This window comes from Chelmon rostratus, chromosome 11, assembly GCF_017976325.1.
Source record: "Chelmon rostratus isolate fCheRos1 chromosome 11, fCheRos1.pri, whole genome shotgun sequence".
Lineage (NCBI taxonomy): Eukaryota > Metazoa > Chordata > Actinopteri > Chaetodontiformes > Chaetodontidae > Chelmon > Chelmon rostratus.
In genome coordinates, this window is record NC_055668.1 from 26,160,489 (window position 1) to 26,178,071 (window position 17,583).

The following is a 17,583-nucleotide window of genomic DNA, read 5'->3' on the forward strand; positions in this document are numbered from 1 at the left end:
AGACAGTTTAAACTGAAATATAATTAAAATGAAATAAAATTTCATACAAAGGCCAAAAAAATCTGTTTTTGGCTTCCAGAAAACTATGAGAAAATAGTGGTAGAGATGACAGAGAAGAGAGTTCAGTTGGAGAGAAGCAGGCCGAAGGTTTGTTCGATGAAATATGAAATATGGCCAAATCCAGCCGTCAGTTATAACAGACATCATGTTTTGTTCTAATGTGCTGAAACAGAATTTGGCCTGTTGTCAACTGTACTGCAAACAAACACATATAAAAAGTTAAATTAGAAGAAAGTACGAAGACTAATTCACACTGATAATCTGGCAAATATTCACACACACACACACACACACACACACAGAGGCTATAATATTAGCATGAATACATTCATTAGCACAGTAGCACAACCAATTATGGCATTAATTAATTTAAATTTAGTTGAGGACTAATTTTCTGTTTGGTAATAGTAAATATACGAACACATGAGACACATGAAGGACAAACATCGTACAGATGACGACATGAAAAAGAGACATTTCAATAAACCACCTCTCTTCTCTCCGAACACACTTTCCAAACGCTGCATTTAACTCAAACACACTTAAAAAGACATGAACCAAATATGAACAGATTCCTTACGTTCACGCTCTTTGTCTGTTTCAGGTCTATGAAGTGACCAGTGGCGAGCAGCAATCCATCTGCTGAGCACCGTCCGCCCACTCGGCCCCCTGAGGAGGACGAGGGGGTTGCCCTTTTTGCTCTGGCAACCCCTTCAACACACACACATGCACACACACACACACAAACCCATTTATGCATTCAGAGACACACATGAAAACACAAACTCTGCTCCTTTTGTTGTTTTCTCACAGTAACGGTGATATGAAGCCTCATCCGGCAGCCACGTTGGAGCAGAACCTGCTTTCATAAACTACCTGAAGTCTGAAACTTATGCCAGATATTTCCCTCAGTGGTTCATTGAGGAGCGTTGCATGAAGCCTCGGTGTTTAGACGAAGGCTTTTACTGTCATGCTACAGCGCATGCACACTTCAGTTACCATGGTTACGCTTCAGTCACATCACCATCCTTTAGCGTTACTTGTCATTGTTAGCTAGCTCCATCAAAATGGACAAGAAAGAGGACAGAAGAAGAAGAAGAAGCCAAACTGGACGGAAGGAGAGAACGTTGTTCTCCTCGAAGAACAAAGAACGCGCAAGTTTATAACCCAAAGCAAATCTAACGCAGCATTAATGAGCCGACATTAATATACGCCCTATGCTAACGCTTGGCTAGCTCGCTACACAAATCCACACGCTAGCAAGCTGCACAGCTGGTTCTTCCTGTGCAGAACGATGCGTCTCCTCCTCTTCTTCAGTCTTCTGTTCCACAAATGATTTCACTTTGGAGACGCTGGTTTGAGTCCCTTAAAGTTTTCTGAGGAGCCTTCTAGCAACGCACAAGAGAACGCTAAAGTAATAAGAGCCGACGCTTAGAGGTCAGAGATTCCCTTTACAGTTTCACGTAAATCTTCACAAGAAAACTGAAGGTCAACTTTAAGAGATTTTATTCAACCAGAATCATTTCATCACCAAATCTTTGTCAGGAAAGGCTGTTCATGCTCGGCCATGCTTGGTGTATCAATAAAAACAAAATGCGACAAAATGCAATGGAAGCAGACTTAAAATAAAATAAATGCTAAATGCTAGTAGAGCAGAACATGAAGCATCCAGTGTGCAGCTGAAAGCCTCAGATCTCTGTGGAGCGATGAGGAGGCTGTAACCTTCCTCACATTCATACATAAAGCAAACATCTCCCATATTTCCATCAGTGTTGTCCATCGTCGGAGCTTCGCCTGCAGCTCTTTTAACGGCAGCATCTCGCTGTGTCTGCAGTGGTTTGATGGCGCCGACTGGAAAAATCAGCTCCACCAGCTTAATGCACAAACCAAGGCAGCAGTGTTGGCTGAGCAGCCTGTGCAGCCTGTCATGAAAGTCTAATGAGGGTCATCTTTTTGGTCATAAAACCCACAATTCTGCTTTTACCAACACGTCAAATCCAGTTTCCTTTGAATCTACTTCCAGCTGAGAAACTGTCAGAAACTGTTTTTCCCTTCAGAATCAGGTCGTCGCTGTCGGAGACGTCTCTGAAGACGCCTCTGAAGACGCCGTTCATGTTCAGATGTCTGCAGGTCTACGCAGATTTTAAGGTCATTTCACTCATCGTGGTTCGTGGAAACAGTTTCAAACTGGAGGATCGAGTTCGAAAGACGTGCTGAAGGTGTTTACCCGTAGAAGGAGGTTTAAAGGAGAGACCAGGACCAGCATCTGACCTCAAGAGGGAATTCTGACGACACAATGGAGGAAGTCAGGTGACTCATTTAAAGCTTTGCACCAACATTAACAGCAGAAACAAGCAGCGAACACAACATCTAGATAACCTGATACGTTAAACAAGCAGCTGTTTATTTCCACATCCAGCAGCACGACTGATGTGGAGTCGTGTTTGAGTCAGTCCAGTATTCTCTCTCTTTTACCTCTGTTTTTGGTCTCCTCCGGCTCCTGAGGGAAACATCTGGTTCTTTAGCCGCTGAACGCGGCTCAGCAGGAAGCGATCGGCTCACGACGCCGAGCAGAGAAACAACCGGCTGAAAGTCTCCTGAAGCTGAGAGGAGCTGCAGGTTCAGCTCATGATTCTCCAGCAGAAACACGAACACCTCATTTTAGACACTTTAACATAAGGATTTCGATAGCCTCGTGCTAAAACGGTGCATTTTTTGAGCCGTTAGCTTTGCTGAGCCACTCATTGCTAAGTCAGCCGGTTCAAACAAATCATTTTATTCTTTAAATTCTGGTAAAGATCCAAACGTTTCGGATCAGATGAGGCTGATTTTAACGAAGCACACAGAATACTGGAGGAAGACTGTGTGTGACACCGTCTGTCAGCGTGGAACGAGATGATTTTAACACATCGGGAAGCGTTGAAGCGTTTCTCCACTTCGACAAAACATCAGTATTTAAAGTGTTTGTACACCTTCATCATCACCATCGTCAGCTGCCGCCCCGCTCGAACACCTCCGGCCTCAAAGAAGCATCTCTCTGTTTCAATCTGCCGTCCGGCAAAAAATCCACTTCATTACCATAACAATTTTAACTGCGAGGGTGGAAGCAAAGTGGGAACAATCGTATTGTCCCCCCCCCCCACTCGCTCTCTCTCTCTCCCTCTCTCGATCTTTTTGTCATTGACAGCCCACTCAGACCCCGGGTGATGAAGACCCTTTCCGGGGGCGAGCCAGAAATCCAGAGCGGGTGACTTTGTGGTGGGACTGACGAACGCTGAGCCTCTCCGATCCTTCTCCATCGCGCTCCTCTGCTCCTCTTTCTCTGCGGAGGCCGAGGCGGAGGCCCGTCGGACGTCGTCTCGCTGGGACGCTGACGGAGGACGAGGAGGACGTCTCTTCACACCAGGTTCAAAGTGAGTTTGGTACTTTTGTCACGTGTAAATCCACTTTAGGTGTGTAAAGGAAGGGAGCTGGAGGAGGGAAACCTGGAGGAACCTTTTCTACTGGAGAGATTTTAGCTGATAAATAACTTCTGGTACAAACATACTGAGCAGCATCAAAAAGAAGGAAAAAAAAAAACACATGACTTCCATTAAGAGCTCGATTTCTCTTCATACCGGACATTCTGTGTCTCCTGATGCTCGACTTTAAGATCTGTTTGCATCCGTTTGCATGAGAGGATTTATGTGTTCTGAAAGGCAAAAGGATCCAAACATGTTCAAGTAACAGCTGAAATACTGGAAAACTGTGTGAATCAGAGAAAACAGACACACACACGATCAATAATCACAATTTCAGGCCTTTAACTGCCCAAAATCCTATAAAATAAAGATTTAATTTGTGTTTTCAAAATGGAAATCTCTGCAGGGATGTATGAAAATGTTAATGTAATGTTATAAAAATATGTTATTATACAGGTAAATGCAGCTTTGGGGTGTTTTCTGGGGGAAATAATTATAATTATCTAATTATATAATATCGTTTCCACATGTTTCAGTACTGAAGCTCGATGCTAACATTTCCAAAGCCTGACGATGTGATGAGTCAGCATTTAACAAGCAGAGACGTCACGTTTTATGGCAATAATATATTTATGATTTGATTCACTGCAGAGCTGAATCGATCAGTCCTGGTATTTGGATAATTGATGAATCGTTTCTGTGAAGTTTCTTCAGTTCCAGCTTCTTAAATCTGACGGTTTGCTGCGTTTTCGCTCGTCTGCGGTAGAAAACTGAATATCTGCGGTTTGGACTGTTTGCTCTGAGAAAATGTTTTTCTTTTTAAGATTAATTGATTAATTGAGAGCATAATCAGCAGAGTGATGTATAGTGAACATCAGTGTTAGTTTCAGCTCTAATTTGAATTTTGAAATCAGTTTGGAGATTTTGTGTTAATTAGTTGTGATAAATAGTTTAAAATGAATTCATTTGTTCTGAAATGTCCGGTTTAAAAGTTATTTCTGAGATTGTCCCTGTTAATAATTGGGCAGCTTTGTGTGGGACATGTTTGATAAACTATCCAACATTTAAATAAGCAGCAGTTCTGCAGCTTGATTTTATTTCATGTTGCTTGTGCAGCTGGACGGTGAACGCTGATCGATGGTGTCTGATATGGTTCAGGATCCTGGTCCTGAACGACGCAGAACTTTGGCTTCAGTAACAATAAAAGTGATCCGCATCCTCCGGAAAGTTAATTATCCTCATCTGAGCTCCGAGAGGAGCCGACGACACATTCTGGGTCGCGGAGATACTGTTGAAGTCGTTGACCGCAGCTCGGCGCTCATTGATGTGCCTGTCTATTATCTGACACTCAGCAGTCAATACGTTTCCCATGAATATGCAATCGCGTCTATTGACGGCCCGGTTAGAGGGTTCATCGCCTAAACCTCCCAAACCCTGACTCATCTGGAGGTCGATCAAGAATTTCATCCCGGAAAGAGAAATCTGAGAGTCAGCGAGCAAGTTAACACGAAGCACAGGAGCGAATCACAACGATTCATGATGCTTGACTCTAAAGTTTCCTTCACCACACCGAGCGACGCCTACAGCTTTAACACAAGCTCCCTTATGCTATTTTCATAAAAGAGTATTAGGTACTTGAAGGCCTTGGCGGGTCATTTATCAAACATTTGCTTGTAGTATTTCATAATCTAAGTTTGCTGCAGGGTAAAACCAGGAGAAGCGTTTTCTTCCTAAATGAGTCATCCACCATTTAAAAGACTCCTACCGCTCTTGCACGAACGGGAGCAGAAAATTCAGATGATTTATGGTGTTTATTTAAAGTCGGAGCGTCTTTTGTTGGGGAAAAAAATGATTCAACTTAATGTCAGCCTGGATCATATCTTTCAGAGAACAGGGATTTCTTTTTCGCAGACGGATTTGATGTATTTTCAGAGTCCAGACTCGCAGATCATCTCCTCTTCGCTTCTGTCAGACGAGAAAATGCACGAAAGGCAACATGAGGATGAGCTGTATGGATCCATGTGGAGAAGCTGGTTTGATAAGACGAAGTGATGGCATGAATATGAATAAATCAGCAGCTAGCTGCCGTTAGCATGAGACCAACAGACAGAAGTTCAGCCCTGTGTGAAGGACGTTAGAGGTTCAGATCTTTAATCAGGGATTAAAGCAGCGTTCTGTTACTAGAATATTTGTGATGCTGCAGAAGTGTCGACGTGAGTCCTCGGAGGTCACGAATTTTACCCGAACATCGACGAGTGCGCGAAACCTTCGAGACGCTGCAGAGAGAAATGTGCAGAAAGCAGCAGTTTGCTTGTTTTTGTTGCTTTTCGGTGACATTCGGTTGCAAAAATGGAAACGAGGGCAGCAGGCGGTAAACAGGCCCGACCCGAGCATCGTTTGAGGATGAAGACAAAGATCCATATTAACAAAAACCGCAGATGACAGATGATTAATCGGCGTGGTGGGGTCTGCCGAGCCGCCGGACCCCCGGCTGACACCCCGAGCCACCAAACACAAAACCAAAAACCCCCCAGAGCCTCGCCGGCCTGGAGGAGCGTGGGCGAAGGGTGGAAGCAGGGCACCGTCCCCACGGAGCTGTGTGTGTGTGTGTGTGTGTGTGTGTGTGTGTGCAGAGAGGAAAGAGAAAGATTTTGTGCGTGTGGGTGGATTTGTGTGTGTTTGCTCGACAGATTCTGACAGAGAAAGTGTGTGTGTGTGTGTGTGTGTGTGTGTGTATTTGTTGCCGGGACTCAGTGAAAAACCAAGTGAAAGTGTGTATTTGTGTGTGTGGGAGTGTTTGTGTTTGTGTGCATCCTAAATGTGTGCATTTGATTTCTGAGTGTGGTCATTGCAGTGTGCGTGTGCATGTGTGTGTGTGTGTGTGTGTGTGTGTGTGTGTGTGTGCATGTGTGCGTGTGTGTGGACCGACCAAACCCCCATCTGCCACAGGGTGGGCGGCTCGCCACACAACGACAATACACACCAACATTTTTGTATCTGTGGGCGTTGAAAAGGCTGCAGAGCTGCCGTCCTCCTGCTCGCTCTGTTCGTCTCCGCAGCTCAGCGAGGCGGCGGGAAGCTTCATCTTCATCAACTTTCTAATCAGCGAATCAAACAGACGCAGCGTCACACTGCCAATATGTTCTGTTTACACTCCAGATATCTGAAAGGATTCGGCCTTTTCTCTCTGGATCATCTTTAGCTGTTTGTCCTCCTCGTGAATCTGTTGTGGAGTTCTGCTGCACGTGCTATGAGCTGTGTGGCGCCTCAGCGTCTCAGCTGTGTCGAGTCTGATTCAGGCGCTCAGGTGATGTCACCGGCGCTGAAAAGTGCACGTTTCAAAATACAATAAATCTGTTGGTGAGCCGTTAGAAGGAAGTGAGCTGAGCAGACCTCTGGAGCTGCAGGCTGCACACCTGAGTCTCCAACCAAACCATGAGCGGGAGAGTTGCATTGTGGGTAATGTAGGCAGGTTCTGACAAGGAAGTCCAGTGTTGGAGGAGTGCAACGCTAAACTGCTGGAGCACTTTTAAAGCAGCTTAAAACATTTGTAAAGAAGTTTTTTTTTTTTTTAAATATTGTAAATTTCGCAGAATTGCGTCTTCTTCTTCCTCCTGTTTGTTGGCTCGTTGCTCGTTAGCTCCACCAACTGTTCAGCGGAGGGACAGCATGAAACCAGCAGCAGGGATGTGTGTGGGTTGTGTCCTCAAACAAAGACATTGCTCCCAAACACGAGTGGTCAAAAACTGCACGAGTTTGTTTCAGCTGATAAGTGAGAAAATCTTTCTCCAGTTTTGTTTTTGAGTTTGGCTTCACTGGTTTCTGAAGCGTTGTCGATGTTTCACCTCATATTTCATTTGCGCGTCTTTCAGTCCGGCTCGTGTGGCGCAGCTCGTCCTCGTCATGCTGGGACTGTTTTCTGTGGATTTTATTCGGTTCAGTCCAGTTTTTCTTTTGGTTGAGGTTACATTTTGGTCATCTTGCTTGAGTTCAAACGCTCCACTTCTTTTTGCACACGTTACACAAACAGCTTCACATCATATCTGAACCTCCTCTGAGATCAGGCTGCAGCATCAGTGTTTCACTCCTGCTGGACAAACCAAAGCTTCCTGTTTCCCCTCGTCCTTCATGAAATGACTCCACGTGTACACACAAAGTGTTTTTCTGCATCAGACATGATCCTGTGTTTCTTTAGAGAGCTTCAGATACACGAGAGGCCAAACATGAGCCTGTTCTGTTGTTTGTGGAGACTCAAATTAGCAGTAAATGATTTCCTGATTAACATCATGATCTTTGTAATGCTTGATGAGTCTGTGTGTGTGTGTGTGTGTGTGTGTGTGTGTGAAAATGAATGAGCAGGTGTACTGACGTCGCACAGGTGGGAAACAGGTGGGGTCTGGGTTTATTTCCTGTCATTTTAGAGAGGACTGAACTACAGTAGATGCTCCTGAAGCGACGGCACTGAAGAACTGAAGAGTCGCCATCTGATTGGCTGCAGTTTGGTCTGTCAGGCTCCTTGTTTTACCACCAAATATCAGAAATCTCAAAACAAAATTGAGGTTTTTGTCTAAAAATAAGAGTTAATGAGAACTTTCTGCATATAAAACAAAGATAAAAGCACATAAATATTGTTAAAATGTGGAAAACTTCAAGTCAGAGACTCGACTGAACCATTTTCTTTTCGAAATCTCAGCTCAGCAGTGATCCCAAAGCTCATTTTGCTGAATGATGATGATGGTGAATGCCCCTTTAATCAACTAAACCCATAAAATTAAGATGAAAACAAGATACATGTGCTGGCAGTTTTGTCATTTTTGGACAAAAACAGAACAATCTTAGTATTTCAAACAACAGAATCGTGTTTCTCAAAGAATTCTTTGTTAAAATGAGTTTTTGTGCGCTGCACATGTGTGAGGTGGATCTGATGTCGTGATGCTACAGAATATTTGCAGCAGTGCAAACAATCCCTCACCAAAGACACATCCGCCTTCATCAAAACTAAACCACTGGAAACATGATGCTTCTCATCCATTAATGTGCAATAAGACAAACCAGCTTCTCAAAGAAATGATTTACAAGATTATTCTCTCCTAATCACCTCATCTATCTCAGCGGGCCAACAATAGCAAGACTCAGTCAGAGCAGTAATCTGTTCCTGACAAGGCAGGAGAGAAAACAAATGGGTCTGCGCAGTCAGTGTGTGGGCTCAGCTGGCACAAAGACAGCACAATGGAGCCGGTTTACCCGGATACCAGCCTTATAAGCAGACCGAGGTCCTCTCACCTCACCGGAGAGTCCATTTATGGAAAAAGTGTGACCGGAATTCCGAACGATGGAGCTCTTTTCCTTTCCATGAGCGCGAGATCAGCATGAAGCTGATGTTTGAGATGAAGGTTCAAATAAAATCACAACATCCGCATTCGCATATCAGCGGTGTTTTGTTTCTTTAGTCCAACTCGAAGGTGTATTTTTATTTGTTTCCACGTTTCGTCATGGCGCGCTCCACCACTCCTATTTCTGGAGTTCCCTCTTCTTAAAAAAAAAAAAAAAAAAAACAAGTCCATATTTGGTAAATGACGTAACGGGACATCCAGAGATCCCCTTTATAACCATACCGCAGCATCCAGGAGCTATTTACAAGAAGTGAGAGGCGGAGCAGACAAGGGTTAACAACAAAATGAGCGAAAATATTGAGAATGTGTGAGAGTCAGTCAGGCAGAAAACTGCAGAACGTGACTTGAATTCTCTTAAACCGTCTAATCTGCAGCTCAGAGGCAGAATGACTGCTAAAGTGCTGGATGAAGTTTCTGCGTCTCTCAGCAGTATTATAGAGAATATTCCTAAAGATGTGTACACGACGGAGGGGGGGTTGTCTTCTCAGGCGTCGGTTGTCTTTAAAGAGGAGGCTGTAGGTGAGGAAGAGCACGAAGGGACACCTGAGAATGAGCGCGGTAAGATTTTGTGTCATGTCCTCTGAAATGGTTTGGATGAGTTTTGGGTGAAAGTGCAAAATTGTGACTTTGTACCAAACTGTTCTCATGATTCAGGTGATAAAACATCACCGCGAAGCGCTGCGCGTTGGAAGCGTGTCATGAGAGGAAAATGATTTCATTTGATCCTTTATTTTCACTCTAACTGAGTGTCCCTTTCTACCTTTTCAGGTGATCTTCTGCTGGAAGAGAAGAGCGCACCTGAGCTGCTTGTGCAGGGCAAATTGGCGCAGTACGTGGAAACTTTACGCACGCACCCTGTGGCGTTTACAGGCAAGTTCTCGGTGGACTCGAGAGGCGCAGGAGGACCTTGGACACCGGGGGAAGTTATCAACGTGGTCAGCGCTGACATCGCCACCCCGGGGCAGCTCACGGTGTCTGAATCTCCTTCAACATCCCCCGATATTTACGCAGGAGGAGGAGGAGGAGACGCGGCGGACGCGGGGGACGGCACCATGGCGCACGGCCAGCCGGACATCAGCCACATGTACGCGCCCCCTCACCCTCATCCCCACCCTCACCCGGCCCCCTCCTACTCCTGCAGCGCGGACATGTACCAGGATCAGTCGGCAGGGGGCTACCTGGCGACGTCCACCTGCGCCGTGTCCTACCACACGGCTCCGTCCTACAGCTCTGTGCCCAAACCCACTGCTGACGGCGCCGCGCTGCTGTCCATCATGCCTGAGTACGGAGGCTTCTACCAGCAGAGCTGCCAGAGAGATATCCAGACGGCCTTCCCAGAGAGAAAATCCCTCCCGTACCCGTTAGACTCCCTCAGGGTGCCTCCGCCTCTCACGCCCCTCAACACCATCAGGAACTTTACGCTCGGTGCGCCCTCGCCGGCCGCCGATGGGCCGATGGCCGCCGTTTTCCCCAGCCACCAGAACCTCCCTCTCAGGCCTATTTTAAGACCCAGGAAGTACCCGAACCGACCGAGCAAGACCCCCGTCCACCAAAGGCCGTACCCGTGCCCGGCGGAGAGCTGCGACCGCAGGTTCTCCCGGTCGGACGAGCTGAGCCGGCACCTGCGCATCCACACCGGCCACAAACCCTTCCAGTGCCGCATCTGCATGAGGAACTTCAGCCGCAGCGACCACCTCACCACTCACATCCGCACGCACACCGGGGAGAAACCCTTCTCCTGCGACCAGTGCGGGAGAAAGTTCGCCCGCAGTGACGAGCGGAGGAGGCACATGAAGATTCACCTACGGCAGAAGGAGAAGAAGTCCTCTGCGTCCTAATCCTCACCCCGCACGGCCCGATGCTGCTGAATGTAAACTGTCTGAGTCTGAACATGAGCTCGATGCGCTCCTGCCACAGCCTGCCTGCCAACAGAGCCCACATCTCATCTGGAGCTGTAGTGTCCTCACAACAACGGGAAGAAAACTGTTTGGAGGCCACATCTTTAAAAAGAAAAAAAAATCAGGGAGAATCACAACCAGAGCTCGCAGTGATGTGTTTGGTCATGACTTCATTATTTATCACATCATCTAAAACATCATTCCTCACGCAGTGGTCCAGATTACTAACAGAACATTAAATTATAGGAAATGTAAAGGGACTTTGGTTTACACTCCTAAACACACTGTAAAGAGACAGCAGTTGGTGTCAGTGTGCCAGTCGTATGTTTCTGCTCCAGTGCTCTGTGGCAAGGCACCATGTCTACTGTCTACGCTTCATATTCTCAGGGATTCAATTACAATTCAGGCTGCAAAGATGAGACCGAAATCCTGCAAGTGAGCCGAGTCTGAGTGATGCTGGAGGCTTCGCTGCTGCTGCTGCTGCACTGCCTCCAGCTGTGGGTGGTGGCTTTCAATTGCAGCTAAGTTGAAAAAAAAAAACCTGTTAATTTCAGATAATACAACAAGTCATAGCGTCTGAGGGGACTTTTGGAGCCTCACTCATTTCTCCCCAAACACACAGAAATACAATTCACTGGAACATCCTACACCCAAAATCCAAATCCGTAGTTTCACTTCAAAACTACAATAATGACACAAGAGTTTCTCTTCAGCATTTCGGTTTTGTCGTGAGGAAAATGTCATTTCAGACTCATCTGACCATCAGTCTACTTCTTATTTAATGGTGATGAGCTTGAAATCTTTGCATCCTCTCCTCTGTAGCTACATCATCGACGTTCAGTGAGCTACAATCATAATACAATACTCATATTAAAGTGAAAAGACGTTTTGCAGGTTTACATCAGACAGAAAATACTTTGTACTGTTGTGATGATACAAACTGGATCTCACTAATGATGTTTTTTACAGTGGAGGCACTGAACTGCCACCCTGCGCTGTGATGAGAGGTTCATGTAAGGATTAAAAAACATGATTCAAATGTTTGGAGGTGGGAAAATTACAGGTGACATTTTGGTGATGTCACAGTGCACCGAAGAGATACTGTGACATCACAAGCAGGGCGGGGCTAAAGTGGGAATCTCAGTGAAAATTTCATTGGAGCTTTTTTTAAACCTGGTTTTGTATCATATCAGAAATGTTGAAACGGTGACGTTCATTCTTGTTTCATTCACGCACCTGAAGAAGAGTCGACTCCACGTGCAGCTCGGTTTGGATTTCATGAGACTGTAGCCTGATAATCTGTTTTGTCTGCTTTGGTTCCATGTTTGGCTGCTTTCAGGTGTCTGCACAGACCTGGCGATAACTGCAAAGATCCAACCAGCATTTCTACCTGACGAGTGTGAGAGAAAGAGTCACTGGACAAAAAAAAGTTCTGTTTTTGAGTTTTATAATTTTTATGCAAACAAGTCGAGCACGAAGGCTTTTATTCTGCTGGACTGATGCTTCTTGCCGATGCAAATAAATGTTGACTTGAGTTCTTCTGGCTGTTGTTGCCTCTGAGTCTATTTCGTGGTTCCTCCGGAGCGTCGGGTCGCGTCACATGATGGCGTTTGCCAGTTGTGATGCTTTTTCCTGAAACCTTTAAAGACGTCTCAACAATGTTTTCTGCTACTTTAACACCCACATCCTGAATCCATTTTCAGGTATGCACAGTGTTTATAATATTATATGTGGCCAAAAGTATGTGGACACCCCCGTCCATCATAAATACATCATAAAGACAAAAAATAAATGTTTTTTCCTGTTTGTTGGAAAAACATTTGGGATGAACTGGATCAGACTACAAGCCAGACCCGATCACCCAATGCTCTTGTGTCTGAATGGGAGCAAATCCCTGAAACCAGGTTCAACATCTGGTGGGCAGCCTGAAACCAGAGGAGCGCAGGCTGTTACAGCAACACATCGATGAGATTCACATGTTCAACCATCAGACGTGGGTGCAATGTTTGGGTGTCCACACACTTTTGGCCACATACTGTATAAAAAAAACAAGGTTCCCTGTGGAGAAAAGGGGAAGACAGTTTGTCCTCTGGGAGACTTTTAATGAGTTTGCATGAACAGCAAACAGCACGAAAAGAGAGATGAAAAAAAAATAAGAAGGCTTCTGTTAAAAATATGATCCAAATATAAAGCAATGATATAATAAGTGAAATCAGTGGAGATAAATAGAAAATTTACAGCATATTATATGAAACTGACACAAACGCAGCTGGAAAGTGGTTTAATAACAGAACTTCAGTGTGCTTCAAACAAACCACAGCACGAGGGATCAGGCTCTGCTGCTGGACTCACGACAGGTGAAGAAGAAGTTCAAACCACCTGTGCACATGTGGCCAATCACTGCAAAGAGTGAGCACTATCTGAAGCACACTGAAGCCTTAACGCATCCAGGCCAGATCCAGCGCTTCAAACCTGCTGGACAGAGCCGGATCAGGTGGGCTCGTGGGGGCTTTGGGGGGCTCCTGTGTGACCTGCAGTTACCTGTAACACCGCTCCCTGCAGAGGCCTCCAGAGTTTACAAGCATCTTTGCATAAAATGAGGAATCTGCAAGAACAGGATTTTAAATGTTCAAAAACAGAACCAACTTTATGGACAGAACGTGAAGCAGTGACGGTTGTGATGCCGTCCTGCACAGACAGCGACTGAAGCTAGCATGCTAACCAGCTAGCCGCAGCCCCGTCCTTTCTCATAATACCACTTTGTAACTGGAGATGAATGACTTTCCCAAAGCTCTTTTAGCTTTTTTAGTCTAATAGACAAAATAAACTCACACGATGTCAAGAAAGGAAACTTTCTTACACCTGTTTTCCTGATTTAACAGAAAAATGCAACCGTCCACCTTCAAGCCTTCCTGCAGAGCTCAGACGAGCTGAATTGTCTTGTTAACTCATCATAAACAAACTTCAAACTCGACAGAGACAAAATGAAACTCACCCAAACTGTCTTCGACTGTTGGAACAGTCTGCTCTCTTTGGTTCTGGAGTTCCATGTGAAAATATTCCCTCGGTGCTCCGAGCTCTCGGTCGAGGAAAACTCAAGTCAGCTGATCGGGCTACTAGCTGCACGGCTAACTGAGCTAACTAGCTAACAGCAGCTAGTAGCTAAAGCCAACTACAACAAAGAGCAGCTGTAAGCAGTTACTCTGCTGATATGCTGCCCCCTATTGGTCACTTCTTACACACTGCACCTTTAATAGTGTCCTAAAAACACCTGAGCTCCTCGACGGCTGCTGAGTGAAAGACAGTTCTTCCACTTTAACCTTTGCTGACACTTCAGAGCTTCTTCATCCTGCAGCTCAGCGACTGGAACGTCAAGTTTTACCGAAAATGTGAAAAGTTTTGATTCAGGAGATTTTACCGAGAAAACTGAGAACAAACATTCGGCGCAATAACTGTCCTGAAGGAATCGTGTCGCTTTCCAGAACCTTTTTGTTCTTTCAGTAACAAAAAAAATAAAGCAGGCGTGTTTAGGCAAAATAAACAGCACATTTTATATGAACAGAAAATCTTCATTACAGGCAAAACACATCAGCACAGTTACTGTTCACTCAACACCGACCGGAGGATCACAGTCTGGACTCTGAACAGCTTCCTGTTCACCGGTTAATGATCAGACCTGCAGAAGTTCCCTCAGCGACACAACACACAGCACGTCAGTCTTATTCTCCAAAACTTCACGAGCAGATTTTAATATAAGTGCTTTACTTTCATGCCACCACTGGTTTCAGAATAAGCATCGTTTTTATGTTAAGTGCTGATTGTAAGGAGCTTCAGTCTGCTGATTAATCCCAACCTCGAACTGTGACACAAATCTTTTTATGATCCTCGTTTTGTAACCAAACAGTGAAAACCCCTCTTTCCTTATGTGGTAAAGATGGTCAGAATTTGTGCTAAGAAGCTTAATTTAGTGCACGTCTTTCAAACAGTCAGTCAGTGATACAGGTCACAAACAGCCCTGAGGATCAAACTCAGAAAAACAGAAGAGTCCGAGACACAGCGAGAGAAAAGATCTGCAGTTACACATGAGCAGGTCTCCAAAAGAGACCTGGAGATTCACACAGTTCTTCATCCACAAAGCCTGAAGCAGGAAGACAGTTAAAAGACGTGGACGCGGTCCCTCCGTGGTCCCGGGCAGCACGAGCTCAGTGTTTTTAATGCTGCATTCAAGATGCAGGCAGAAGTCTGGAATTCTCAACGAGAAGATCGTCACGTCACGGGTACGTTTCAGTGCTGCAGCGGGGAGAAATGCATGCACGGCATCCGTCATGCGACATGTCGTTAGTGTGACTGCACATTTTAAACAGACGCCAGCGAGGACTTGATTTAGACTGAAGGTCATGCAATATGGAAAGCTAAAGTGTAGTGTATTTAAAGGTTATTGAAAGTATGGCTGCATTATACTTAGTTTGAAACATGAAGGGTCTGAAATCTGGCCCAAATTTCCATTTTGGAATTGAAACTTGACTTTGACCAGAATGGGAAGGAGAAAATCCTGACTTTCTGACCTTTCCTGAACGCAGCATTAGCACCCTGCACATCATCAGTTTGTCATTTCTCGGCATCTCTCCTCCAAAATACCTCATTTTAGCCCACTGTTACGTCATCTGTAACTCCACTTTTAATACTTCTCACTTTTTAACCCTTTCAGCTGATGGATGATTTGCTCCGGTTCTGGTTTACAGAGCTCTGCCCGTTCACGACACTAAATCCATCAGATAAACCCTGAAGTGCCGATGGCGAAAGCTTTCAGGAGATAAACGAGGCCTTCAGTGGCAGAGCGACATGTGACCTCCCCCAGAGAGCTCCCACTTCCTGGTTGCAGCTGTCAATCATCAACACTGAAGTCCTGATTCTAAACTCAGAGACTTAAAGCTCCCACATCGCTCAGGAGACAATGTGATTCAAACCTTTTTTGAGGGCGAAAAGTAATCTGATATTTGTCAGAAAACAGAGAACCTGTATGTGCATTCAAAGGAAGATGATGTGCTTCCCTGGCTGTAATCCAGAGAGGGACCACAGTGCCCACAGGACGTGGTTCAGGACCGCCAGGAGCTCCAGCTGTTCTAATGAAATGGGAACTTGACTTCTAATGTTTCACCTTTGAAAAGCTGCAGCTCTTCGTCGTTGCAGGGCAGCGCTGTGCCGAACACTGAGCCACCTAATGTTCATGAATCCTGTCCCTAAAGGAGCAGGTGGTCTCCAGCTCAGCACGGGCACCTTCTGGGTCAGAATTAAAGCCCACAAGTTGACCCTCTAACTTGTTTCTAGCCTGTAGTGGCTTCACATGATACCGACACATGGATTACTGATTAAAGAATGACCCTTCATTTAGCCCAGTTTGTCCATCCGAGTCCAGAGGCCCCGGCCTTGTTCTGCTGCAGGGCGCATAAACCAGACCAGGACCAAGAGAAGGTCAGATGGATCAGAAGCAGACCTCCGGGCCTGGGTACGGCTCCCCTCCGCACCAGAAATCCGGAGGCTGTGAGATCTCCATGAGCCAGACCTCCTCCTTCTGCTCTGTGTTTTTGACCTCGGCTTCTGTCAGAACCTTGTAATAGTGACAGTCTCTGCCGTCGTCCGGGTCGTACGGGGGGGCCAGGATGTCCATGAACGCCGTCGGGCCGTCCACGGCGTCGATCTGGTGGAGGTTGTCCCGGTCAGGGGAGAGGACACACGGGCCGCTCTCCTCGGTGTACTCCCCGGTGGAGCGGAGCACGGAGCGCCGCAGAGCGTCCATCTGGGCCTGGGGGAGCGGAGGCGCCACCTGCGGGCTGCCGGCCGGCCGCTCCAGCCTGTCGAAGCAGCTGATCCTGACCTTGCCGTACATGACTTTGAGCATGCCGTGCATCCCCGGGTGGTCGTGCAGAGGGATGGAGGCGCCGCTTTTCAGAAGAAACACCCCCATGCTGAAATGGTCCGTCTCACAGATGTGCATGTATGTGACCGGGGGCGCGCCGTGGTGGTACGGGAGCAGAGGGGGCACGCCGGGGGAGCTGTCGTCGGCTCTGCGCGGGGCGAGCTTCAGGTCCGCCGCTCGCACTTCCGTCATCAGGCTCTTCAGTTTGCTGTGGTTCTCCAGGAAGGTTTTACCGACCTCTTCACCGACCCGGGGCGGGTTCCTGTAGGTAAGGAGAGCCTGTCGAGCTATTCTCTGGACGATGGAGGTCATGTCGCCGTCACCTGGCATCATTCCGCAGCGAGGAACGCGCTGTCCGGCTCCGCTGGACGCTCGTTAGCTGTAGCCTTTAGCTAGCGCCGAAGATCGTCTCCTAACGAGACCAGTCACTCCGTACATAATTTTCGGACTCGCACTTTGGACGGTTGGAATATGGAGTGTTTGTAATCTGATTTCACACAAAACTGGTGCCAACATAAATAAAACATTTTCGTCACTATACGTATGAAAATCAAACAGGGACAATATCAGTCCGGGTGGTCTTTTACATTTTTACAACGAAAACCTGATAAAACACTTCAGTTCTGAAAAGGCGTCGCGCTTTTCGATGACGTCATGGTAGCCTGAAGTGAAGGCAGAGTAAGACCTCACACCTTTTCTTGCTCTTTGCTCTTTACGACATCACCTTCACTGCACTTAAAGAAGTGTCAGCTTTCTGCTGTTTCACGTGCTCATACATTCGTGTTTTTTTGTCTATGAACACGTGAGGATTTACACGCGGAAAAGCAACAAAGAAAGGTGACAACGTGAATCTG

The 17,583-nt window shown here is 46.2% G+C and overlaps 2 protein-coding genes across 2 annotated transcripts; one reads left to right on the forward strand and one right to left on the reverse strand.

Annotated features, from left to right (window-relative positions):
- Positions 1-9,253: 9,253 nt before the first annotated feature.
- LOC121614047 (early growth response protein 2b-like) lies at positions 9,254-12,262 on the forward strand. Its single transcript, XM_041947815.1, has 2 exons — positions 9,254-9,472; positions 9,683-12,262. Exons 1-2 carry the CDS (start codon positions 9,301-9,303, stop codon positions 10,750-10,752), a joined length of 1,242 nt encoding a protein of 413 aa, XP_041803749.1. The 5' UTR covers positions 9,254-9,300; the 3' UTR covers positions 10,753-12,262.
- Positions 12,263-14,344: 2,082 nt separating this feature from the next.
- Positions 14,345-17,104, reverse strand: adob (2-aminoethanethiol (cysteamine) dioxygenase b). The gene has a single exon (XM_041947729.1). It carries the CDS (start codon positions 17,060-17,062, stop codon positions 16,295-16,297), a length of 768 nt encoding a protein of 255 aa, XP_041803663.1. The 5' UTR covers positions 17,063-17,104; the 3' UTR covers positions 14,345-16,294.
- Between the last annotated feature and the right edge of the window lie 479 nt (positions 17,105-17,583).